Below are 27587 nucleotides of genomic sequence, written 5' to 3'. Positions count from 1 at the left end.
CTCAGACTTCAACCAATATACAACTTCACTCATATAAAGAGTTCCTAAAACTCCTTATATAATTTGCAGGATTAGGCAATAAATACCTTTCCTGAAAACTAATCAAGAGAAATAGATTTAACCTATCAGAATAAGAAATTAGAAGTTCGATCTTTATGATTTCAGAGAACTTGCATGAATCTTCAAATGATTCCAGAGGCCAAAGTAATCAAGGAGAAAATTCTACAATCCAGGAACTTGCATTCTTCCCCCTCCCCAAGCACATCACCTACAGTGATTCAATAATACAAGTCCTTCTTACCAACGTCAAACTACAAAACCACGACGGAATGAAGACATCCTGAAACCCTTCCATTTCTTCAGTTCACTATGTTGGAATCACAACAACTATTGAAACTTATCTGTCAACTGTATTTTTCAATTTAACATCTCTACCGTAAGGACAATGGAACCGATCAATGAATATTTGAACTTAGAAGAAGTTTTGTTACATACACAAAAAAATTGTTACATACAGAAAACGACTAACGATTATATAATTACAGAAAAGTATCCACTTTGTACCATAACAAAAGCAACAGAAACACTAACAAGTAAACTGTAAAATACAAAAAAAAAGCCCAGAGTATTCACATACTTCTGTATCTTTCACCAAAAATCAAGATTGTTTGGCACACTACTGAAAGTGTAAATGCTGAAGATACATCAAAAAAATATATTTCTGAAAGTGAGCTACCCAAATTAACTATGATTTCAGTGTTCAGTGATCTTGAAAAAAGAAAATACGTTTTCATGAAGTTATTGTACTAGCTTCTTAAAAAACAAGAAAAACCCCCAACAAATACCTTGCCCCTGAGACTACTATAGAATCATAGAATCATTAAGGTTGAAAGAGACCTCTAGGATCATCAAGTCCAACCATTAACCCAACACTACCACGTCTCCTAAACCATACCCTGAAGTGCCACATCTACACGTCTTTTCAACACCTCAGTATGATCTGATGGGAAGGAGCAGCTTCAGAGGATCTGTTTATCCCTTTACTAAAAAAAAAGCCACAAGTCTTGCATTATGATAGTTAAGAATAAAGTAGCCAAGTGGAAGCAAATCACTTCGTACCTGATCAGTTCCTAAAGTTTCTTACCTCAAAGCCCGACTAAGCTTCTCATAGTTCATCGTGGGTTTGTTTTTGCGCTGCCCCCATTTTTGTGCAACCAGTTCAGGTTGATTCAATTTAAACTCTCCTTCATCGCCAACCCAAGAAATACAGTCCCGAGCATCTTTGTCAGTGAGAAGTTCTAATAAAAACTGCCACAGCTGGATCTGGCCATTGTTTCCTGTTGAAATAGCGATAACAAGATCCATCTCAATTAGTCCTTTTTATGTTCCCCTCATAACTAAACATTTTCAACCAGTATATTAAAGCAGACCAACACAGAATATACAATGGAAGGAAAACTTGCATTTAATTAACTACTTCTAATTATTCTTTTGTAAAGATCTTCCTGCTGTCATCAGTATTAAACTATTGAAAATGAAACTGATGAATACAGAAGCAAAATAATCAAGATTTTCTCATAAATGTGTCCCTAAAACTTACAAAAAAAAAGTTACGTAGCGCTACACATAGTCATTTAGACACATATCTATCCCTAAAATAGAACAGATTTAGCAAGAGCTACTTATTCCTTTTCAGGCATACACACACACATATATATGTAATAAAAGTTGGTTTTTTTTTTTAAAAATAAGTTTTGTCTTCAATTTTCAACATGAAATACTGGAAATTTAAAACGCCCCAAACTTCAGCTTTTGTCAGTATAACATCTTTCATATCCAATCATTAACATTCCTTTTTTACTCAAGTACCTGCAGTTAAATTCCTAAATTCTCAATGAGATACGGATAGCAGAACTAATGTCTAAAGGGGAAAACCCAGAGTATTCCCCACTGATGTCAGCCAATAAAATCTTAGCCTAAGAATCCTGAATGACAACATAATAGACTTCTATGAAGAGTCTAGAACAAATTAAAATTCAAGGGAAAGGAGAAGAAAGGATTTAACAGAAAAATTCACAACAGTGGAGAGAACCAAAGCAAAAAGGACAGCAAGAAAAAGATAAAGAAATTAAGATGAGTTATTAATAATCAGATTATGTATGAATAACAGTAATTCCAAAAATAAACTGCAGGTTTAGTGTGCAGTTTTCCAGAGGTGCATTTGTTTCACAAAACAAGAAATCTGAAACTTGCTAAATTCTAAAGTCACCAAACTGGGGGGGCAGGACAAGGATGAAGAGAGGAACAACTAGAGCAAGTGGTAGCTACGCTAGGATTCTACAACAATTTATCTTCTCCCCTTTCTGCAAATGGAGAGTGGAAAGGAGTTAAAAGCTTGAATAAATGCTATGCAGTGGTTTGAGAGGACAGACTGTTAAACGATAGGAAGAGAAACAATTTTATGCATTTTATTCATGCAGGACTCAAAAGCTGTGGCGCCATGTTAACACAGTGCCTCTGTGAGCTAACTGACCTGCCAGGTCTGCACATTCTCATGATATATTTTGTAGCTACAGTCCCCTTCATACCACACAGACTTCTACAAACCTCACATTTAGCGACAAAGATATGTTCTACAATGCTGTAATTCAAATTAACGATAAGTGTTTACTGCATCTGCATTTGAAAATAATGGAGACAATACCTGTTCTGTTCCCAGGGGAACTTCTGTCTTCCCCAGAGATCCTTGGAGCTCTCTGTACTTTAGCTGCCTTTGCACTGCTGTTTATTACTTTAATGGTGGTTGGGGTAGCAGGCTGTACAGATGCTGGAATAATTTGCACAGCTGTAAAGCAGAGAACATTGCAGAACGTCAATTATAAACTGCTGGTACAGAAATAGGTATATATTATTTATTACCTGCATTATCATAATACCTAGGAACTAGTTTTTTCCTTTGCTAAGACGACACACTGTACAAGTCACAATGCTAAGAATCATTTAAAGACCTTTTTCCTCTTACAGTGGAAACTGTGGTGTTAGACTCATAGTAGAGATGCTGCATTACAGATAAAACATCAGCTTTAGTTTTCTATCATGTGTATTACATGCTTCCATGAAACAAAAAAAACCCTCTCGTGCCTTCATTTTCATCTTTATGCTGTTTCCATATGATCTACCCTAATGCACTTTTCTCTATAGCCACTGTACAACCCTCCATACCTGCCATTCAAACAGCAATTAAATATCCTTCTATTGCAATGGTATAAGAAGATGCAAATGCCCCACTCTAGGTGGCTTTAACTAGACACAACCCCAGGCTGTAATACATGGTCTATCTATTTAACATATAAGCTGCTTCCAACTCTTCAGAAAATTGATTCATTTTAATAATTGATGCCACTGCTTCAGCTGGAAGAATGAGTTTCAAATAACTGGAAGGTTACTTTAATGTATTTTTTTTACTACGGTTTCTAAGCAAGTCCTCTCTTCCACACTCCCTCTCTCAGTTTTTGGGAACGCTTTCTTTTGAAAGAGTAACATTGTAATGTATCTATTCATTAATGCAATATATAACCTAAAAAACCCAGAACAGCTCAAGAGCTCAAGTATGTATCCTAGAGAGCTTCTCTCAAGAGAGTGGAAAACCTATCATCCAAAATAGGGGTTATAAAACTTCCATAGTTCAGGTCATACTCCACATTCCAGCCACTAACAAAATATCGAGAAACCCAACGTTTTGCTTTGAAGTTTAAAATATGCCCTGCTCCCCTCACCAAGGAAATCACTCAAGAGAGTAGTTTTCCTAAATGTTGTACTATTACAGCGTTGAACCAAAGTAGAGCGCTAAGCTTGCAAACAGTTAATTGTGTGAATTAACTGCTGGCAGAGGTACTTACGCTGATCAATAGTAACAGTTGCTATTTCTCCAGAATGTTCTTGGCTAGCCAACACATCTGCAAAATAGAAAAAAGTATACTAAGTTTTTAACTAACCCACAAATTTCAGATCAGTTGAAGATCAAAAACTTTCATATTTCAGAGAGGAAAAAAGTCAAAATTTGGTATCAGTTTGCAAGAGACGATCTTGCAAGGTCATAGTCTTATGATTAGAGACATTTAACATCTGTCATTCAATTTTTAGAAACAAAGATGCATATGGTGAATTTCAAGGTGTCTTATGCATTCTCCATCCCCTAAACCCTTTAGCTGTGTCATGTAAATGAAGATGGAAATAGTTTTCAGTCTGCCAAGTTACATCCAAGCATGGTAAATCTGAAATGCACATATAAATTATTGTATTACACACATACAATGCATCCCTTATTGGTTGTGTTGTGTACAATCTAAGGATTTCCTTGCCCATGCTTAATAACCTTCACTTCTTTATGACACAGAGATGTACATTAAATAACTCAAAATCAATATTTAATTATAAAACCGTCAAATTCAGGAGATGCACAAACTAAAAATCTTTATTAAAACAAAGGAGGAATCATCAGTCACTACTTCCCCCCTATTAGCTATAAAGTTTGATGAAAGACAGGCAAGCAGTGTTTAGTATGCAGACATGCTTCATAACAGCAGACACTCTCACTAATACCTCCTGTTATCTTGTATTGATGCCCTCATTTTTACTGCCAATATTAAATGAAGGAAAAACAACTGCTCACAGTTGCTTTCATCTTTAAAGAAGGGGGGGGGAAGAGAGAAGGGGGAGGGGGAATAAGTGAAGTCAGTTACAGAAAAATCTCCCATACACTTCCGAAGAAGCTCCAAATGGCTCCAAAGGATTTCTCCCCGTGGCACACGCTGGAAGAATTCTTCTTGACTGAGGATGCAGAGCTCCCGCCCAGGAATGCTGAGCGCATTGAGGTCAATGTCAGTCATGCTGAACTCCTTCATCACCCACACCGCCCAGTGGAGCACTTGGTCTGTCGACCACTGCACTGGATCTGGGAAAAGAGAGACAAAACTGCAAGTCAGTCATTATATACTGCAAGGTTCCTCCTTGCTGAAGATACAGAGCTAGTTCTCACTATAACTGACAACAAGAATGAAATACAAGTGGCTACTGATCCACAGCATTCAAGCAAGCATAATGCAGAGTTCATTTTTTGTATGACCTTTCCTGAAGGCCTTTTACAAAACTTTATTTAGGGGGTTCTTGTTATCTCTCTATTTGTTTAGTTTTTAAGAAGGGCCTGCTTCTAGGCCAGTCAGTGCTGCTATTCGGTTGAAGTCCAGCGATGGTATGCTTTCAATTATATAACAACTTCTGTAAAAGACAATGCATAATGTCAAGAAGTGTAGTTACCATGACCAAATCTGACTGGATGGAAAGTTTGACTCCTCTTAAAATGCTAATGGAGTGGTGTTGCTTGGTGGGGAAATGCAAAGGGCAAAAAAGGGATTTTCTTTAGCAAAAGCTTCTACATCAGAACTATGCCTGACATTTCTCAAACACAGAAAATAATTATTTTTCTTTTTCTATAGGTCTTTAATTTCAAAGTGAGTAGTCTCTCTCACACCAGGATGCTCTTCCCCAAATATGCTGATCAGCATCTGATTATGATGAAATTTTACATTTTAAACTCATTCACATTATCCCAGTTTCTGAACTATTTAAAATCACGATCATACTGGGTTTGGCTGGGATGGAATTATTTTCTTTATAGCAACCCACATGGTCCTGTGTTTTAGGTTGGTGACCAGAAGAGTCTTGGTAATGTGTTGATTTTTTAGCTACTGCTGAGCAGTGCTTGTACAGAGTCAAGGCATGAGCAACTAAAGCCCTAGAGGTGGGAAGTGAGTCCCCTGAAATGGAAAAAGGCTCAGGAGATGGGCAAGGAAGTGCCCATACAGCTCAGAGAATAATGCAAAGAAGCTGACTTTATCTCAATAAAAAGGAGGCGGAGGCCTTTGTTTTAGATAAACAGCTACTAACAGCTGAGTGAAACAATTGGTGGTATAAAGGTCTCCCTGAGTCAGCCACACCAGCATGGGGGGAGCAAATACATAGCTCAGCCCAACATAGAATACACAAACTAGACAAGTAACAAAGAAATTTTTAAGAAAGAAATGGGCTTGGGCTGGTTTCAACCCACATATTCTTCCTGGCAACTGGGGACACCCAACATCATGATGGTGAGTGTATTATATAGAGAATCACTTTGGCATTGTGATTCAACAGTGTATTGCAATTGCTCTATTTTTCTAAGCGTAACTTACTGTTGTATTGTGCTTTTAGCATAATTTGTATCACTCTGCTAAATCAGAAATCTCATGTAACATCAACCATCTTCAAGTAAATTTGATATTAAACTTTACACTCTCCAAACACGGAATATCTAAAAGAACTTGGTCAGAGACTATTGGAATCCGACAGAAGGCTGTCTGTTTCTCACTCAGCCATCCCAGCAAGTAGGCTGGGGGTGCACAAGAAATTGGGAGGGGCCACAGCCAGGACAGCTTATTAAATTATCTTTATCTTGACCCACAAATTTTTTTTTTTTAAACTTGCTTTGGCCCTTTTGATTCTTTCCCCCATGCCTCTGGAGGGGAAGTGAGCAACTGACTGGATGGCCGCTCACCTGCCAGCTGGGGTCAACCCACCACTTGGGTGGGCTAATAAACATGCACAAGAGCGTTAGTGCGCGCAGTAAGTGTAGTACACCACATCTAGATAGACCACATTAAACAAACTTTTAAACTAAGACTTGATACAATAGGACTCAGTGCACGCCTGTATATGAATCGGACAAGCCATGGCATCAAGTTTTGGGGTGCCTGTTTGACATTTCAACAGAACACAACATCCATATCACTTAAATGCCAATGCCAAACACGTAAGTATAGACAACTCACACAGCAGAGGAACATACAGGAATGGTAATAAATAATCAGCTCAAAATACATGCAATACATTATTTGTTGAGTCAAGACATTTTAACATAAAAAGTCTGTTGTTTCAAGGAGTATTAGTTTGAAGAAGCTAGACAGAGGATGGGTAAATCTAAACATCTTCTTCAAAACTTTGTTAAATCTGTAAGCAATATATTAAAACATGTCAATGAGTATGAACTGGAAATGGAAACTAAAGCAGGGATATTTACTTCCACTGTCTCAAGGGCAAAAAACAGGAGCAGAACAGTTATGTATATTTAAGTTACGATATCACAAACAGATGCCACCTTGACAAGGTTTTATTTTAAGCAAAAAAAAAAGAAAGCAAAGCGTTCCAAGTCTATAAACATTATCTAGGAGCCAAATTCCATTTTGCTTAATAAAGGCCGGTAACATTGCATAATTTTTCACTGATGCTACCCAAAACCATGCAATGTAATCCTTTGGGAAAAGCCACACCAAAAGGATTTTGGTTTTCAAAATGTTATCAGCAGTTAAGTTTCATCAAAAAGCTGTTAATTTGTTCTCATTGACAGAACATAATCTGCAAGGTAACATGAATCATTGTTTTCTCTAACCAATTCCACGGTTTCCAAGCTTTCTGCTGGTCCCTTTTCTGGCTTTATTTCTCACACCAATTAATATTTTCCTTCTTCCTAGGGACCTTTGCAATGGTACCAAATTTTTGGATTCTATTAGCAGAAATACCTTTAACAGCTAAGAATTTCTCATCTCTAGTAAAACCCACCAAAACGTAACACAAAGGGAAAGCCACAACATTTTAAAGACTGCTAAAAGCTAATTTTCCATTTGCAGCAACATAGAGAAAACTGTAAGGATGAAGATACTGAACCACTACCTTTCTGTGATAATTATTTATTGACTGGACCTGACTTTTAGTATCAACATAACCCATCTTTTGAAAACATTCAAGGAATGATTTCAGGTTCCTCCTGATTTCAGGTTCCTCCTGATTTCAGGTTCCTCCTGATTTCAGGTTCCTCCTGATTTCAGGTTCCTCCTGATTTCAGGTTCCTCCTGATTTCAGGTTCCTCCTGATTTCAGGTTCCTCCTGATTTCAGGTTCCTCCTGATTTCAGGTTCCTCCTGATTTCAGGTTCCTCCTGATTTCAGGTTCCTCCTGATTTCAGGTTCCTCCTGATTTCAGGTTCCTCCTGATTTCAGGTTCCTCCTGATTTCAGGTTCCTCCTGATTTCAGGTTCCTCCTGATTTCAGGTTCCTCCTGATTTCAGGTTCCTCCTGATTTCAGGTTCCTCCTGATTTCAGGTTCCTCCTGATTTCAGGTTCCTCCTGATTTCAGGTTCCTCCTGATTTCAGGTTCCTCCTGATTTCAGGTTCCTCCTGATTTCAGGTTCCTCCTGATTTCAGGTTCCTCCTGATTTCAGGTTCCTCCTGATTTCAGGTTCCTCCTGATTTCAGGTTCCTCCTGATTTCAGGTTCCTCCTGATTTCAGGTTCCTCCTGATTTCAGGTTCCTCCTGATTTCAGGTTCCTCCTGATTTCAGGTTCCTCCTGATTTCAGGTTCCTCCTGATTTCAGGTTCCTCCTGATTTCAGGTTCCTCCTGATTTCAGGTTCCTCCTGATTTCAGGTTCCTCCTGATTTCAGGTTCCTCCTGATTTCAGGTTCCTCCTGATTTCAGGTTCCTCCTGATTTCAGGTTCCTCCTGATTTCAGGTTCCTCCTGATTTCAGGTTCCTCCTGATTTCAGGTTCCTCCTGATTTCAGGTTCCTCCTGATTTCAGGTTCCTTCACAGAACAAAGCCTCACAACTCTTTGAAGGAAACTGGCTTCTTTTTCTATATTTTAAGATGTATATTTATAAATGTTGGGGGGTGTGTGTGTGAGGCTTTTTTGGGGGATTACATAAGAACCTTAAGAACATTCTTTATTCTCAGAAACTTCTGACTGTATCATAACACAGAACTTAGTGATGCCTTATTTCAACCTAAGTCCCTGCAATGTCAATGTCAACTCAGATAACATTTAAAATTTTACTCTTTCTAGGAAGGCCATTTAGCACATTTCTCTGATATCAAGAGAACACTATTATTCTCAATACAGAGATGTCTGCCATAATAAACTTCTATGATTTTCCTGGAAAATCTGCCCTCCCATGACACAAAAGACATTAGACTTTTAAAGTCACAGTTGTGAGTTATAGGATTTTCTTAAAACTTTAATACTGTTGCTGGCTTCAACAACATTATTCAACATAGCAACAACATAGGTTTAAGTAATTTCCTTCTCATAGTAATGGGAGAGCATGTGGAAAAGTATCAGTCTGCTCCTGATAACACCTCACTTTTTTTTTTCCCCTCCAAACATTGTGTGTCAAATCCCTGATTATCAACAGACATAGCATGATGAAAACGATTGTGGAAGTGATTGCCAATAAGAACGAAGAGGCATGAAAAGGCCATGGCTTTGGTTATCAAAAATACATTCAAAATACTGGCAAGCTACATGTCCTCCAAAGACCTGTGACTTCACTGGAATTCTTAAACACTTCCAAATATCCCACTTGCCAAATTTATTCCAGTTTTGCAGGTCTGCTTAGATACTACAGCTTCATGTGCTGAATATGCTTTGACAGTACATTTGTCCAAATCACAACAAGCAACTCAGCTGGATTATCTCCTCAATGTGATGTAGGTCTACACCCCACGGTTTCAGTTCAATCCTAAACAGGCATTCAGAGATGCTTTCTTTTTCTAAGCTAACATTATCAGCTTAAGTAACAACATTAATTCAAGAGATGATGATCTGCCAGAATACTTATGTTGTGTTCCGAATTATCTTTTTCCAGTATGTTGAAGTCAAGTATGGCTTTCCATGCAAAATCTGATTTAACACCATATTCAGCATCCTACAACCTATGAACAATTTGTTTCAGTATCTTTAGAGGCAATCCCCACCAAGTGCCAAGTCTAGTTCAAATTCAGACACACATGAAAGAGCTTTATCACTAGCATGCACATTTTTAGGGAGGGGACGAAGAAGAAAACTGCTTTCTAAAAACTGCAGTGACAAGAAGGTTATCGAGCAAAAGGCACTATTTTAATAAAACTATTACAAGTGTTGATTCTACTTCTCTTTAGCCTACTCTTAGGCAGATACTTACATTGTACTTACCCATACCATAAGAAGCCTTCTCTGAAGTACTGGAGCACTTTCATTATATAACCAAAATTATCATTTATAAAAACACACCAATGCCCCAAATGAACAAAAGAACCCAGCCCCTTCCTGTACCTACACACGTGCGCGCGCGCGCGCACACACACAGAGTCATGTATTATTACCATAGGGTATGCCAAGGCGTTCCTGCTCCTTTCGGTAGCCTTCCAACGCTGCAGCCCATCGTGTCACTTGTTCAGAGGTTTCATCTGAAATTGTTGTAATATGTTTTGTTCCATCCAAGGTTATCACTTGAGCTTCCTCAACAAGGTGAGCTTCAGCCTCTGCATGATGAGCATCTGGATCAATGACTACCTCCACAGTCTCCACAGGCTTCACAATTTCAAGGATGTTTAACTTGGGCTCTATCCCTACGTATAGAAAGAACAAACACAAAACTTAAAGATAGCAGTGCAAATATGACAAAAACATTTTAAAGCTTTCTGATGAATAGGTGTTAGCATACTTTGGAAAGAAGCATGACACAAAAGCATGATCAAATTTCTGCAAGTGTCCTAAATTAGAATGACATATTCTATTATGCAGTATATACTTCAGTAAGGTGAATACAAAGCTGTCCCTCTTTCCTCCCCCAGTATTACAGCTTCCTGTTCTATTTAGGTGATCCATTTCACATATCTTGAACACAACGTTCAGCACGTGGGCATAAAGAACAAGTATTTCGGTCTGTAAGAAATATACTGAACCGAAGTAAAAAAAAGATGCAAACCCAAAAAAAACCCAGAGCAAACATCCACCTCCTTCCCCCATTCAGGAGGCATTTCTTTCAGCCTTTACAATATTTCCATGATATTTCTGGGGTCTACACACAGAAGTTAACATTTTCTTTTGGTACCCTGCAAGAGGCAGTGTGTTCAACAGCACGTTAAAAGAAAACTAAAAAATTCCTCGTGTTTTAAGCTTCATCAGCTATTCGTGTTTTGGTTTTATGTCTATCATTTAAGATACTAGATCACGGAATTGCAAGAAACGTCTGTATCTGTTCTGCAGCAATAAATAACACATTCACTAATGCTACTAATGCTTTGTATCAACACCTTCTCTGTTGTCTTCTCAGAAGGTATTTTGTCCAACTGGTGCCTCACCAAATTTCTGACATTGTCTAGAATTGGCATTATAATATGCTAAACAGAAAAAAATTCTTTCAATTTTTGTGACATATAATATAATTTCCATTATAATAACTTAAAACCACACTTCTTCAAGGGATTTTTATCAAACACATTTGCACACTAAAAGAAAAAAATAAATCTGTAAAATTCTATTTATTATGACTTGGAAAACCTTGACTAGGGTTAGGCAGTTCAAAGTAGGAGTCACAGAACATCACATGGCCGGAATAACTTCAGTATCTTGTGATGTAAGGTATTGCTTTATGTCTGTCCCATCTAATTTATATTAAAGCTCAGCGTGAGATGGTAGGTTCTGTAGGCGATGAAGTTAAAACCTAAAACTACAATCCATTCATAGTTTTTAAGGGAAAACAAATGGAGCACTTACCTGTAGTATAAGTAAGAACAAACCAAGTTCAGACAAGTATTCCTCTACACTTTAAAAGGAATTCAGCTTGAGAAAAGGGGAACACTACAAAGACCATAAAGTACAATATGTAGCAATATGAAATAAAGGGAGTGAACACAGATGTAGAAAACCAATAAGTGCTTGATTAGATGAAGAAACGAACTTGAAAAAGCAAACAAGTACCTTACGTAGGAGAGTGTTTTATCTAGGCCATCTAAGATTAACATGTGTAGCACAGGCTTGTTTTAAAGTCAGATAGAAATGGATAAGAAAAAACACTAAGGGTTAAGATTCTATTTTTGATCTTCAAAAAAGAAAGTAAAGAAACAAGCTTCTAGAGAGGAATGTTTCACTATTGCTCAACAAAATAATTCACTGTCTTTCAAATAACTGCATGCCAAAAGAACTGCGAATGTACTGCTTTATCCATAGTGTAAACATGCAGATCAAAGTGATGAGATTCTGTAGAGGATCAGCTTGTAAGTAAAAACGTTGTGAAGTAACAGTCTGCCACTGAACCTATTGCAACATTAGATCACCATTAATTCACTGGCTTTGTCAGCATCTATTCTAACATGTCTCCTTTTACCTACTGCATAAGAAAACAGACATCCAGTTTTCCTTCGACAGCACGTAAGTTATGGAACACAATGGGACAATGTCACGCACCCAGAAGTATAAACTGGTACAAAAGTTCAAGGACGTTTGCTATCAAGACATGTCCAGACGTTGCTGGTACAAGCCCCTTCACTGCTAATTGCCTGAAGCTAGAAAATACACTAGAGTTAAGACTGACCTACAGGCAACGAAATGTCCTGATTCTGGCTGTGGTTAATACTAGACATTAGTCAAACCACACCTTTAATCTAAATCAATATGTTTCATTACACTTACAAAGTGTTCCTTTACATACTAAAAATAAAAGCCTAGTTATTGCAAAAAAAAAGTTTAGAAACCACCGCCAAGTGAAGTTACACACTTAAAACAGGACTCGGAATTCATCTACCTAAATCCAAAGAATCTTTTGTGCTTAACCACAACATAGTCCCCAAATCTGTGTAAGTATCTATAGTACAGCTACATACGCATGCTCAGAAATTCTCAAAGCAGCTAGACACCAACCTCCTATGTCAGTCAAGCATTTAAAAAGCAGGTGGAACAGCATCTGTTTGGGAAAATGTTAATCTAGCAGGTCTGTGAAACAGACAGAACTGAGCTCCACACAAACAGCCGTTACAGGCACTCTCATTCACAAACGTGGCCTTGACTCATTTAGATTTGTGTACGTGGTAACGAGCCACTTGAATGGCAGGTTAACTGGGCCACCTCTTCGTGTACTTTGCAAACAAGAAAGCAGAACTATATTGACCACCTTCATAACACATGTGTCTCTCCTATTGCTCAAACCAACCACCATCAGAGATCGCTGCTCTCAGTCGAGCCCTTTCAGCCTAGTATCTCTGTCTCCCACAGTTCATCTGAAAGAAGTGTGGCATATACTTCCATTCAAGCTTGCCTTTACTCAGCTGATTAAGGAAGCAGAAAAAGCAAAAAAATATTTCTTCGGGCAACAGACTGCCAGTCAGACCTTCCACCTCTGAAGTTTCCCCCCCACAAATTTCAACCTATGCCATATAACCAGCACTGGAATTTATAACCTGAAAAGTTTATCTTCCCTCCCCCCAACGCATTTTTTTTTTCCAAAGAAAAAAAAGTAGTAATCAAGCAACTAAAGATAGGGTCAGAATCAATTTTCTCGTATGTCAAGAAAAAAACCACCTATCAACCATAGCTGCTTAAGAATGACAAAATGTTAATCTGATATTATCTATAGTCAGACAGGCAGGAGAAAGCCTTGATCAGATATAACTTGTGCCTGGGTAAGAGAAAAAAGAAAAAAAATTTAAAAGCCACAAACAGAAAAAAATGTTTGCTACGGAGGTCTTCAGAATTAAAGATTTTTCAAATTCTTTGACATACGATGCAATGCAGTTAGTCAGATCTCCACAGACTCGCAAGAGGTTTAGTTTAGAGCAGTACAGAACAGGGCTGCACTCCAAATTTCCTGCCATTGTGAGAACTGCAAATGGTCTTTGCATGGTCTTTCTAGTAAAAAGAGTAAACATAACTGATATTTTATCTGCTGCAACTTATAACTTTGTATGAAATGCTATAAAAGAACTAGAATGGACTACATTTCACCTGGTGTTTACTCCTTTGAATGTTTAATCAAAATTTTATAGAACACTTGAACTGACATAACAGCTTTTTCTTTTAGAAATAAGAGAGTCCAATCCATCACAATGATTAGCATGACTGATTACTGCTAGCTGAATTCTACGTATTATACAAGTTGGGAAAGATAAGTATAAGTAAACTGACAATCTTTCAATACCTCATCCATACAAGAAGAATATACAAATGGCATAAGAAGCTGTTTTTTCCCCTCTGGCTCCAAGGGACGCTGCCATCATAACGAGTCCATTTCCCTGTTAGTGATCCAAGTAGCTTTCATTTATTATTTATATCCATGCTATTGATAGTTTACTGGCCTTCAACAGAAAGATTTCTTACGATTTGCTTAAGCGTCAAGTATCATGGCCTGAAAAGCACCACTGAGGATCGTTCCATATGGTCACACACCTCAGCTTTGCATTAAAGAAGGGGGGAAAAAAAACAACACAGGAAGAAAATAGAAGATGAATATCTTCACTATTATCACCTGCATCCTTTTGAAAATGGAAGTCTGAGCACTGCATACTACAAGTTACTGGGCATGAATTAAGAGCACTTGTTTGAGTTCCCAGAAGGATATTTCTACTGTATTAAAACCAGAAAGGTAGTTCAATACCCATTATGTATGGGGAACTGATGATTCAACCTAGCATTAGTCACCTGACACTTAGAATTAAATGCAAATCATCAGTCTTAATACCATTAATACCAACCACAAAGGCTTTCTGTCTAACCTACACTGACGCCACAAGAAAACAAAACATGCTTCCCAAATTTTGCTAATCTGCTTTGTTGACATTAACTCAAAACAGATAATCAAAGATACCCTACTCCAGTAGGAATTTGTTGTCACTGTTTGTTGGAAAATATGGCAACAAGTATCTGTAGCTGTTCCCAGAGCCTTAAGACCATTGTCTTCAGTGAGTGGTGGCAGTCCTTCCATGCAAGACATATGGAGAAGAATAGGACAGAAAGCAAAACAATGAAGCTACTAATTCCTGAGGATTTGACAGGTGGAAATCCTGTCCTACCTAATACTACAAGCAAATAAAAATTACACATCAACAAACCTGGTTAATGCTCCTCTGTCACAATGGCTTACTCTGACTTCTCATTCAAAGAAAACTGAGGATAGTGACCCCAGCCTTTCATGCCAATTTTCAGTTAGCTACATATACTCCCATCATTCACAGAGCACATGAGCTCACCCACCTCACAAAGATGAAATTATCACCTACCTAGACAAAAATCTTTTACCTGCTTAGATACTTGGTCTGGTATGAGTAACTACTTACCCTTAACGAAAGCCTCATACTGTAACTGGCACTATTTGACACAGGTTAGTTTGGGTTGGTTTTTTTTTTTTTTTGATTAGTTGGGTTGGGTTTGGGTTTTTTTCTTGTTTTGTTTTTTTTGTTGTTGTTGTTGTTTTGCTTTTCTTTTTTAAACTTAGAAATTGATATTACTATAAAAAACATTTCAAACAGCATCAGTCCATGACATTTATTTTAATAGTACTTTCGATACTTTTAATAATACTTATAACCACAGTACACAGTGAGAGAGATATTCTGAAGCTATGTGACCAGTTATTTGTCTCAGTTTTGCAGCTGGAACTAGTAGGTGATTAGGTTTGCTCACAAGCACTCCTACAATATTAATTTGTCTGTACAACTGACAAACATAACTGCTTACCTTGCCTAGATATTACTTGTACACTGAGTTGCACTGTTCCATCTGTTTTTACACCTTGATCAAAAAGGCTTCGATCTGGGTCCAGCTTGATAAAAGCAAAAACAATTAAAAATATGTATTAGTCTCTCAGACATAAGAAACTTACTCTCCTTTAAACTTTAGAAACACTTTGCGCCTGCAGCAAATCTTCTGAAGAAGTGTGCAAATATTTTTAGTACTATGTAAACATTTTACATAAGAATTTAGTCGGAATTTGAAACTCGCCACTCTGTTCTGTTTAAGGTAGTTTCACTTACAGGGACATATTTTAACCTAAAAAAAAGAGCAATACAATACCTGGAAGTACCTGCACTTTGTGAAAAATATCTACAGTTCCTTTTCTCAGTTTTTAACACCTTCACAAAAATACTTGTCTTTAAAGCAGTATTTTCCCTGTTGTTTCTGGAGAAGCCACAGATGTCTGATATAACTACAAATAAAACATGCAACTAAAAACAATGCAAAACAGTTATACTGTCTAATGTGTGGTGATGCCTATAAAAATACTGCGGGTGTGGGAAATTCTTGAATAATGTTTTGCTACCTATGCACCTGAACAGTATAAAAACCTTCTCACTTTATTCAGATTTAAAACACGATTAGACTCACGGAAGTTCAGGCAGCAACAAATGATGTGGGCTACTTCTATTGAAGATAGTGTTTTCATTGTCCTCATTCTTCTTCCACTTGCAAGGTGGTAATGCTTTGCTTTTTTACCCTCACCCCAGGAATCCCAATAGTATTTTGATTTTCCTCACGCTGAATTGGTGTGCACATATTAAATGGTCTGATGATAATGAACCTGACATAAAATTAAACTCTTAATTGCAATTAATATACCAAATGAAGCATGAATTCCACAAACAATGGAAGAAAGGGACAAAGTATGTAAAAATGCTTCTCCAGTAAGAGGTTAAGTCTTCCATAGCCTCTCAATTTACCTGGATATCTTGCAGGCAAATTTCGTGTGCATCCAAGGAACACTGCAGTCTGGGTTCCAGCAACTTCTTAAGATTTCCAATCGGTTCATTGATGTCAATAGCTTGACTCACAAATTCTGCTGTGGTGTAGGTTTGCTCAACGATGCTTAAATATTAAATTAATACAACAAATCATTACCTACATCCTAATGCAGTAGATATAGGAAAGCTTGGAACAAAGTTAGAAGTAAAAAGTAATACTGACTCTGAAATCTTAATACCATGCAGAAAAACCCTTAGTCTGAGTAGACACTGAATTACTAAATTCAGTGCCATTGATTTTACAGTTGTGTAACTCTTCTTTTACCCTGTTGACGTTAAAAAGCTAGGTTAAAAACCAAGATTACTTTCAGGTCACCGTTTTCAAGAGACTAAGTCATGATTAGCATATTATACATTATTAACCTGCATGTAGAGTAAACTAATTCCATTTGCCTTGCCTAAACTGTGCTTAAAAGATATTCAAGTTAAAAAAAAAAAACACAGAAACTTAACAGATGGGAAAAAAAGAAGGAAAAAACATCCACTCTCATACAGAGTAACTGTCCATGTCTTTTCAGCAGTCAGCACAAGGATAAGCTTAACACATACTAGAGACAACCAGAAGGAACTACAGCAACACAGAGCCTAGATGGAAACATTAGTCACGTGTGACGGTTGTCCTGCACTAAAATGATGACTGTATAGGCAGTGGCATTCAGAAACATCAGTGCTACGGGACTTGTGTCTTAACAACCTTAGACAGCTGGTCTCTCTACATTTACACAGAAGGAAATTAGAGAGTATACAGACATAGTCAGTTTGTAAGTAGTAAAAATATACAAGGAGCTCAGAATAAGAAGAAACTAATAAGCTGCTTTGAATCAGTTCTCCAAAACAGGTTCTTAAAAAGCAGGTCACCTACCAGCCCCAGCTATTTCTCTCCAACACATTAACGGCCTCTCTGTGCTTTCAAAAACAGTTGTAAAAATTAGTAGGGAAGCATTAGGAAGAGAAAATGGATTGAGGTAATTAAGTCAAAGGATACCAGACTTCGGTATCTACAGTTTTAATAGTCCTAACAACAATAATAGTCAATAGATACAGAACATAATTTCTGCTCTGTAAAAAACAAATTACCCTGTATAACAGTAAAGCAATGGACTGGAGAAACTGAAAGGTTCATCTCAATTACAGAAGGATACACCAAAGTTGAAAGGCTTGCAGCACGTATGTGTAGACATATTCCTACAGACATGAAAGTAGGCAAAGCGAACCACTAAAAACATAGCAGGAGATAAACAGTTTGGGATTTAAGCAATTAAGATTGAAGAACAGCAGCTACAGTTCCACTTCAAGAAAACCACCATTAGGTAAGAAACAGAAAAACTGAAGAGAGCACAAGCAAAACTAAGAACTTTGTGTCCAGCGAGGAAGTTGAAAAAACGTGGAAACAATCAACAGCAGGATTACGGAGATCATACCGAGCCAGTTACTTCTGCCAATTTAAAGTTACTTCTTTAGAAATCACTTGTGCTTATTTCATAACCATGGCCATCTCTGAAGCATTACACAATACCCAATAATAAATCTGAATAACCAAACTTGGTGAGTGCAGCCACAAATCTGAAACTAATTAAAGAAAACAAATAAATAAATGAATTGCAGCCTAAGGACCCCAAAAAGCAAAGGCAGTACATACCTTTCTTCAGTGCATTCCTGTTTCTCAGTTCCATCAATTTCTATTTCTATCAGCTCCTCTGCCTCTCTCTTAGTCATGGCTAAAATGTCTTAAGAACAAAGCTATGAACAGAAAAGAATTTTTTTTGTAAGTCACAGACCAACAAAACTAGATGACGGGTTGTGTCCTATCAAGTGTTTTTTTAAACCAAATATCAGGATAGCTTTTTAAAGACAAAAATTCACCAAAAAAAAGCCAAAAGCTCATACAGACTTCACAAAACAGATGACAATACCTGTTCCTCAAACAAATCTTCTAGGTGCAAATTCAGAACTCTAAAGAGACATTAGCACAGAGCCCAAAGCCTAATTTTCTTGGAGGAATCCAAATTTACTGAACGTTTTGTTCTGGGCCAGCTACAGCTTTTAGGGGCTGGTTGCAAAGAACTTCTGAACATTCTTTGAAAGTTATGCATATTTTGCCATCTAGATTCAGGTGCATACTACCTTCCTAGCAAGGCTGAAAGATGCGGCTTATAAATTCAAGCAGCATTTTACATAAAATGCTGCAACAGAAAGCTAGACAGAAGACCTACAATTTCCTCACAGGTAAATAAACTCAACAATAAAGTGTTTATTGACTGTCCCACCTTTCCACCCATCCCTCTCATGGGCAATCACTTGATGATATGTGCATAATGAATCCATCCTGTTAAGTCCCAAACTAACGCAGTATGTTAGCAATTAAAAGGAAAGCTATTCTGTGGCAATACTCTCATTGACACTGCAGATTTTCACGCCCTACAGAATACTGGAGTCTGTTGAAACGTAAGGGGGAAAGAAAGAATTACAGCCTTTGGTCTGTAAAGACATAGTTTGTATAATATTATCATGTTTCACTAGCCATCCCATATGTTGGAAGTATGAAACACATACGATAAAGAACTGGGCCAAATTATATTAACAGTTTATAATAAATAACACCACCAACTCATAGGAAAAGGAGCAGCAAGCAGGAGTACAGAGGAAAAAAATCACAGTAGAATAGGCAAAACATGCTACTATTTAAATATTCACAATACAAGAGATGAGCAAAGTTTCCATCCTGGAATCTTTCTTTCCCAGGGACTACTCTATCCCAAACACAACCATTAATAAAGGAATTTATTATTAACAAGTTAATAAGGCAACTTATAAACTTCAAAACTTCTCAAAAGGAACAGTAACCAAGTTGTACAGTTCTTAGAGAAAAGGTTTGAATTTCTTTAAACTACACATTATCTCCTTCAAAAACTATTATGCAAAATTAGTTTTGAAGAAATCAAGATCTGCACACAATATCAATCTGCAAGAAGCTGCCAGGGCTAGACAGTAAGTAAAGAGCACCTCATTAATATCTCACCGATAGAAGCAAAACCAGAATCTGTTTTGCTCACAGATCTGACTCTGTGAAAACCCCCTAAGAGCCAGGGCAGGGTCCACTCAACTGGAGCGGTAACATCCACAGAACAGAGTCCTGGGAGTCCCATTCCTGTATCACTTAATCTCATATATCATCTCCATGATAAATGGGGAAGAATGAAACACTGCTTCTGAATAATGCAGGCAAGCCTAATTAAATATCTGAAAGAACAGACACCTGCGTGATTACAGGTGATCTGGCTGACTGTTAAAAGATTTTTCAAAATTAAGGTTTGGGCAAAGTCCCTTATTGAAAACTCCCAAAGCTAACTGGTATGATAAAAAGGGGGGAAATTCCTTCCTATATTAGCAATCAGATAAAAAACCCAAAACAACAAGAATAAGGTTTTTTTTTTTTTTTTGTGAGAAAGGGAGTTTACCAGTAAGGTCACAAAAGGGGTTATGCTAGAATTTATTTTCCTTTATGTATTATTAAGTTATTTATTGAGAAAGCTGTGCAGTCCCTCATCATCTTGAACGATTTCTGGCACAAAACAGTCAATATTGGCACATGCAAAGAGATGCACAGTGACTAAATATTATAACAGGACAGTAACTGTACAGAATTAGGCAAGACATTCTGAAGTCCTTATGGATTAAAACTCCAAATTGGAAGCTGGACTAGCAACTGCTTACTCACTCTTCAAAGGCAATTTGCGGCTGCATCTCACAGGCTCTACTACGTTTCTGGTTACCCTGGGGAGGTAGGAGAGGGGAGCATGGGTATAGAGGCACAGACAGCCGGTACAGAGGAAGAAAGATGATTCCATCAAGCGCAGACACAAGAAAGGCAGATGATGGGTGGAAAGAGGAAGAACAACAATATGAAAACATGTAAAGTCATTAACAGTCCAGAGAAATCTAATGGAGAAAACTATTCACTCCTTCCTATGCTAGAATAGAGACACTCCTGACAATACAAAAAATTCACACAAAGTCTAGCAAAATTTGTTGCTACAGGGCGATGCAGAGATTGAAAGTGCACATAGGTACAGATGCAACTGAGCTTCCGGAGCCCTTCCTGAAGGCTACTGACCAGTGACAGAACTCAAACAGCCTGATTTGCTAGGAGGGTCCATGTGGCAGGAACAGCACAACAGTAGCATTTGTTTGAAGGAACATGTAAAACTCTGCTTGATTTACAAAAGTTGCAGCCTACCAATTTCTGGTTTTTGTTTGGGTTTGTTTTTGTTTTCCCCCTTTCAACCTAAAAAGCCCTAAGACTTACCTGTTATCTAAGGAATGTGACTATACTGCCTGACTCAGACCTCCACCAATGTAAAAGAAGGCACCTATTAACAGAGCCTTTTTTGCCCCTGTACAACAGCCCAGTGCTGTGCCAGTATCTTTTACAGTTTGGTATTTGCAGTCAGGGGAGAAATCCCATTGTTCTGTTAAGATCTATGTTACCTTCTCCCTGGAGTGCAAGGAATTAAGCAAGTAACAAGCCCATCACAAGAGGGACACAAGCTCTACTACCAGAATTAGCGTTTGTTACCCTATCGGGCAGCTGTGAAGCAGGGGTCTCCTACTACTGCAGCCCATATGCATTATCAAGTAATACTGAAGCCCAGTCACTGGAGATATTTGTATTCCGGAGATGCTCCGGTGGTTCAGTCGTTTGTGGAACATTTGGTACTAGCCATATCTTTTACCGTTCAATCTGGTAAATACCAATACAAGCAGACAACCTATCCTTTACAGGTCAGCTTTTGCAAGTTGTCGGTCAGTTGGGATTTAAGACAAGGGCAGGGGACCACTAAACGGGGTGGAATCGCGCCAGCTTTCAAGTGGCCCCCTTCCTTATCAACAGTCAGAAAATAAATCCGAACTGAGAGAAGTGGTTGCGCACCACGTACCTGGCCGAACGCCAGGAAGCGAAAGAAGCAAGATGCCGAAAACACTCTTCTGTTTTCACCCAAAATAAGGTTTTTTTGTTTTTTGTTTTTTGTTTTTTTTTTTTTTTTTTACAAGCGGAGATCAGTTTTTATGCCCCAGAGAGGACTCACGGGCCTCGCTCCGGGCTGCCTGGCTCTCCCCCCAGCCGCGACCGCAGGACCTGCGGGCTTCACCCCGCTCCCGCCCCCGGCGCCCCAGGGCTGCCGCCACCCGTCCCGGGGCCCTGCCCAGCGCCCCGCCGCCGCCGGCGGCCCCATTTCCTGCTCGCGGGGCGGGCGACGACGCGACGGGATCCGGAGGCGCCGAGGCCCCCCGGGACGGGGCGGCCCAGGCCACCCCACCGCCGCCACCAGAGGCCCTCCGGCGGGCGGGCGAGCGGCGCCGCATCCAGGCCGCCGGCCGGCGCAGCTCCGCGGCCGGGCGAGGCCGCTCCTCCCCGCGGGCCCCGGTTCTCCCCCCGCCAACCCCCCCCCTTCCTCCTCCTCCTCCTCCTCCTCCCCGCGGCGCCTCGTCGTTGTTTGAACCCGAAACGGAAATGAGACTCGCGGCGCCGGGGAAAAACGGAAACAAAACAGGGGCCGGGCAGCCAGGCCGCGCCGCGCCGCACTCACCCGCCGCCGCCGCCGCCGCCCGCCGCCGCCCCCAGCGGAGGGGCCGCACGACGCCTCCCGCCGGCCGCGGCCCTCACAGCTCCCGCGGGTTCGGTCGGGTCCGGTCCGGTCCGGTCCGGGTTCGGTCCCGCCGCCGCCGCCCTGAGGAGGCCGCCGCGCGCTCGAGATTGGGCGTCACGGCCCAGCGCGGGCCCGGGCGGGGAGGGCGCGCCGACACCCCCACCCCCCGCGCGGGGGCGGGAACTACAGCTCCCGGCGGCCCCCGCGCGCCGCCAATCCGCGGGCGAGGGGCGGGGACGGCGGCGCCTGCCTCGCCCAAACGTTTCTCCTCACCCGGAAGCGTATCGCCTGCTTCCGCAGCGGTGACGGTTGGTGGTGGGCTTTTTCCGGGCTCCCTTTTCCCGCTCCGCCACCGCGGCCCCCGGCGGGCGGAGGTGAGAGGCGCGGTGAGGCGAGGGGCGCCGCCCCGGGGAGCCGGCGCGCGCGGCGGGGGCGGGGGGCGGTGGCAGCCTCCCGGCGTGCATTGCGGGGGGAGGCGGGGCGGGCCCGGGCGGCGGCGGCGGCTCTCCCAAGGTGACCGGCGCTAGCTTTGGCCGGGTGAAAATTGTTAGTTTTTCTTGAAACGGATCAAAACCTGCATCCCCCGGTTTGCCCGTCCTGCGCTGCGGCCGGCTTTGCCGGCGCCGCCGGGACGGAAGGGGAGGCGTAGCAGCGCGCCCGGCGGCGGCTTGAGCCGTCACCCCAGACCGCACGCGCCTTTAAACATTCTTTCTGCTTAAAGCTTATCTCTGAACTAAGTTTTTTTGCTTCTTTATGCGTTTACCTTGCTGAAAGAGCTAACTAATTCTGTGTTTCTCTTTTGGCTTCTGTTTTTTTTGTTATCTAACACATTAGGGTCATCATGATTCTGCATCAGATCCTGCGACTTTCTTCCCTTTTTCGGTCTGCTGTCTCCATTCACTTGCGCAGAAACATCGGGCTTTCTGCTGTTGTCTTTAATAAGGCAAAAGAGCTCGATCCAGTTCAGAAGCTTTTCTTGGACAAGATCCGAGAATACAACACCAAGAGCAAGTAAGTAAAGGAAGTTATTTTAACGCTGATGGCAAAGGGGGGGCAAAACGTTGTTTCTGATAAATGCTAAAATATGCTAGCTTTGTAGGCTGGTCTCTGAATACTTAAGGTGTGCTTTCCTGCAACCCTTATTGGTAGTGTCACAAGTGAGAAGGCCTGTTCTTGCACGCCTGACAGAAAAGGTCCATTTTTTCCCCCCTTAAAAACGAAAAAGAAGTAAGGCCGATGTCATTCTTCCTAGGGAGTTATGGTACTCGATTAACTTCTTTTGCACACTGTGTGACCATACCAGTATGTTAATTTTTACCCATCTATGTTCTCTGTGAAGAGAAAAAAAAAAAAAAGCCCCATCTCTTCTCTGGGGAAAACAGCTATTCTTCAGTCTTGCTACCAGGAGCTGAATGTAAATAACCTCCAACAGCAATTGGGAATTAATGGAACCGTGAGGCTGATTCCTTAAACATCTTAAGTTAATAAGGAGTTCATTCAAATGGAATCTCAGATTTTTGTAATGGTTGAATGAACTACTTAACAGGAAACTGAAACTATAGTGATTCTGTGTAATTTATTCTTGGGAAGGAAATAAGCCAGTTCTTGGTTCTACTGGAGGAAGATGTGTATTTCCACACCTGCAGACTAGCCTGTGTACGGAGGCATATTTTTGGTGACCTCCTTATCTGGTGTTAAGTGATATCTGTGTTAGTAAAGCTGAGCACTGGTAATACAAAGAGTTACTATTTTAATTATTTTGTACTTGTATCCCAATAAATTCCTGTCTGAACCTGTATGAATACAAGGTGCCCTGTCTCTTGGGGTTTTTGCTTGCTTAGTATTCAAAGCATGTTCTCTCTGCAAGAACAGTTAAGCTTTACTAACCAAGATCACTGATTCAGAAATAGCAGAGGTACAAATCACAATTTTGTTAGGACACCACACCTGGAAAAAGTGAAACTAAGAGCCCTGAAAGCCTGGATACTCAGTGTAGTTTTATGCCTCAAAAGGCTACCTCTGTAGCTTGGATTTTCATCACTGATAGCAGAAAGCCTGTACTTTACCCCAAGAGCCGTGGTTATGCATAAGGTAAGTAGGCCCTATAGGTTGTCATATCTTGACTTCTGAAAATATTTTGAATGGTTTGCTTTAGTTGGTTGTCAGAAGGTTTTTAATTTGTAAATGGCCATGAAAATGTAGAACTTCCACATGAAATTTCAGAACTGAAGCGTTAATCTGAACTTTCAATGTTTTTTAGGCAAGCTGGAGGGCCTGTTGATACAGGCCCTGAGTTTCAGAAAGACGTGACTGAGTCCCTTGCTAGACTTCAACGGGCGTATGGCGAGGGAGATCTAACCAAGTTTCCAGAATTTAAATTTGAGGGTGAGTTAACAGCCTTACTGAATTTCTCATTGCACATAAAGACATGTTCGCTGACCGCTTTTCTTAATTCCCATTTAGTTTTTATTCGGACCATTAATTTCACATAAGATGCGCTCAGTGAATCTTACTTCCACACAGTTCACATATGTGTCCATCCCACTGCTTTTTTTGATTATTTGCCTTTTCCAGTGGAGATGTAGACTTACCTATACTGATGTTTAACAAAACTTGCAGTAAGATCAGGTTATCTTAATTACCCTTCACAGACCCGAAAGAAATAGCCCAGGGCCTACTGTTATATTTCTTTCTTTCTTTTTTTTTTTTTTTTTTTTCCTTCCGAAGAGGTCAGCCGTCTATAATTTGAAAACCGGTTGCCTATGTCATCCAGACTGCAACTTGTAAATTTTGTAAGTCGGTGATTTCAGAAAATGAATGTAGAACTTAACTTTGTTACTTATGATTACTTTGTGAGTAAATTATATTAAACCTTTTTCTTCAGTTATTTGGATATGACTGCTGCTTAAGTGCTCTAAGTTTGTGTTAGCATGTTTTCATATTACCCAGACTGATTATGACAAGAAGGATGCTTGTGACAGTTGGGTTTATCAAGAACGCAAAGAATGCAGAGACTCTGTCTGCCTTAGGCCATAAAGGCAACTTAATTTTTTTTTATAGACGGGCTCATTTCTGTATTTTCTTTTGTTTCTTTGGCTGGCTTATGTAAGTACAGCTCAAAGTCTTCATTGCTCACAAGCAGTTTTAGTTAAAGTCAGGTTTTGCGTGGGGTAACCTGTCTTTCTCTTAAGCTGTAAGCAGCTGATAGCTGGGATTTGGCAATCTTTTGAACGTGCCAGTGTATTTGGTTTATGTGGCAAGGTTTTGGTAGCGGGGGGTGTGTGCAGGGGTGACCTCTATCAGGAGAGGCTGGGGTATCTGCATATGGGACAGAGCCAGTTCCATCCAGCTCCAAAACGGACCCACTGCAGGACACTGCTGTGATGCTATGTGTTGCCTCTGTGACAACATACTTAAAGGGTGAAAAATGCTGCCTCTGTTCTCAGCCCTCCTGTAGAGGGAAAGAGGGAAGAAAAGAGCTGAGAGGGCACAAGGCTTGGTGGGCATCTAGCAGCCAGCCAAGGTCAAGCCACCATAGCAAGTGACTTGTAATTCTGATCAGACTAACTGGAAATTCTAATTTAGACTAGGAACACACCTAAAAATGTTTTGGTTCTTGGTGGTATTTCAGCTCGGTTAAAGAAGAATTTGGTGCCAGATTGTTACTGGTGTAAATAAAACAGCATCTGTAAAGTAGGCTCTATGGTGGTTGTCGCACCCCCTGCCCTACCCTCCCCCCCGCAATTTTAGGCATGTGTTTTGTTTGTATTCAGTTTTATTTCTATGCAATATGTGAAACAATACATATTGCAGTTCAGGAATTTTTTTGAAATGAAACAACTTGTGTGACCATAGGAACAAGACAAAGGCGGGGGGAGACTGTTCTTTTACCACTGTTGCCTATCCTTAATCTAATTTCAAGAAAATTCAAAACTAAGTAGCTAGATGGGTAGAAACTTTATTTTTTGTCTTAGTGAAGGTTACTGTAAGCTGAGCCTTACCTCTCACACTCTTTGTAGCAAGAACAGCTATTAATAGCCCACATGTCAAAGGCCATAACCCTTCTGAGTTTGTACCTTTAACATCAAGAACTTCTTCAGTGTTTGTACACAGAGAATATTGTTTGCTGAGTGGAGTTGAAATTGTGTGTTCTGTTCTGTTAACCAGCTGTAAGGCACTAGGCAAGAAGAAGAAAGAGCTTGGTTACTTGCTCTTGCATCAGAGCTATGTTGGAAATACTAGTGTCGTGCCCAGTAATGTTCTGGTTGACTTCTTCAGTTTCTCTGCTGCCTTCTCCCCTGCCCTGGGTGTTGCTAAAAGCCGTTTTGGCAGGGTGTTGCTAAGGTGCACGTCTGTCTGAAACCTTATGTGTAACTCCTATACGGCAGAAAAGGCCTTCCCCAGCATAGTTTATGCTTTGGTGCTGCCCCCATACAAACAAAGTGGTGGTGTAGACTGCAATGTACAAGAGCTTGCTTTAGCTTGCCAGCTTAATGTTGGAGTAACAGATGAATTGTGGTGTTTGAGGCTGGAAAAAAAAAGAGACTAATATGACTTTTCTCTCTCTCTCCCCTTCCTCCTTTAGAGCCCAACTTTGAGGAGACTCCAAAGTGATCTCTGCAGGTTGTACACCACAAAGCAGTGTACCTCAATGGAGTTGTTGAACATGACAGCAGTTGTAACTTAATAAATGCAATGTTTCAGTTTGATTTCAGAAGCATGAGTAAGTTCTTAACTGTATGGTGAACATAGTTAGCTATGATTGTCAGCTCTTAAGTGACAGAGGCATCTGGGGAGCATTTCTCAATGTTAGCTTGGCAAAGGAGTTTTGCAGCTGCATTTTAGTGCTGAGAAGTTACAACACCAGTAATGATATATCAAGACGGAACGAGTTTTTCTGAGTTTGTCCCATCCAAAGAGCTACTGCAGAACCCTAAATCTGCAGCAAAGCCCTGTGGGTAGCAGTCAACCGCACAGCCAAAAGCACAGGCACAAATATACTAATTTTATACTGCATCAGTGAACACACAAGTGATGAAGTGTTACTCTTATGGAAGCAACTGAAGCCTGTTAACGAGGCTGTGAGATTTAAATTCTAGTAACTGAACGATTGACACAGACACTTCAGGTTTTGAGGAACTATTTATTCGTGACACTTCGACAGTTTAAGTCCAGATACTACAGCTTGAGTTGTACTGGCATGAGTTTTATTCAGCATGAAATTTCATATGCAGTCTATGGAGAGAGAGATATACTTCCTTGTGGAAGAGGAGCTGTAGGCATTTTATATTAGACAATAAAACA

The 27587-nt window shown here is 40.1% G+C and overlaps 2 protein-coding genes across 6 annotated transcripts in view; one reads left to right on the top strand and one right to left on the bottom strand.

Moving 5' to 3' along the window:
* The window catches only part of GABPA (GA binding protein transcription factor subunit alpha), a 29069-nt gene extending 6651 nt beyond the window's left edge, over window positions 1-22418 (bottom strand). Inside the window, exons 1-9 of the mRNA XM_064470164.1 lie at window positions 22224-22418; window positions 18275-18375; window positions 16555-16699; window positions 15575-15659; window positions 10228-10473; window positions 4760-4954; window positions 3900-3956; window positions 2705-2845; window positions 1145-1337 (exon numbers count right to left, since the gene is read on the bottom strand). Of these exons, the coding sequence (XP_064326234.1) occupies window positions 1145-1337; window positions 2705-2845; window positions 3900-3956; window positions 4760-4954; window positions 10228-10473; window positions 15575-15659; window positions 16555-16699; window positions 18275-18351 (1139 nt within the window). The 5' untranslated portion in view covers window positions 18352-18375; window positions 22224-22418. The remainder of the gene's footprint in view (window positions 1-1144; window positions 1338-2704; window positions 2846-3899; window positions 3957-4759; window positions 4955-10227; window positions 10474-15574; window positions 15660-16554; window positions 16700-18274; window positions 18376-22223) is intronic.
* A 39-nt stretch (window positions 22419-22457) lies between these two features.
* ATP5PF (ATP synthase peripheral stalk subunit F6) lies at window positions 22458-26992 on the top strand. Of its 5 annotated transcripts, none has more exons than XM_064470225.1 (4): window positions 22458-22591; window positions 23118-23294; window positions 24544-24668; window positions 26869-26992. In XM_064470225.1, the coding sequence occupies exons 2-4, from the start codon at window positions 23125-23127 to the stop codon at window positions 26895-26897; spliced, it is 324 nt and encodes a 107-aa protein (XP_064326295.1). In that variant the 5' UTR covers window positions 22458-22591; window positions 23118-23124; the 3' UTR covers window positions 26898-26992. The 5 variants fall into 5 exon arrangements, with proteins under 5 accessions (XP_064326295.1, XP_064326267.1, XP_064326281.1 ...); XM_064470197.1 differs by having other exon boundaries at window positions 22514-22657; XM_064470211.1 differs by lacking the exon at window positions 22458-22591 and adding an exon at window positions 22710-22796.
* The last annotated feature ends 595 nt before the right edge of the window (window positions 26993-27587 follow it).

Source organism: Phalacrocorax carbo, chromosome 1 (assembly GCF_963921805.1).
Source record: "Phalacrocorax carbo chromosome 1, bPhaCar2.1, whole genome shotgun sequence".
Lineage (NCBI taxonomy): Eukaryota > Metazoa > Chordata > Aves > Suliformes > Phalacrocoracidae > Phalacrocorax > Phalacrocorax carbo.
This window is presented reverse-complemented; position numbering and strand designations above follow the sequence as displayed.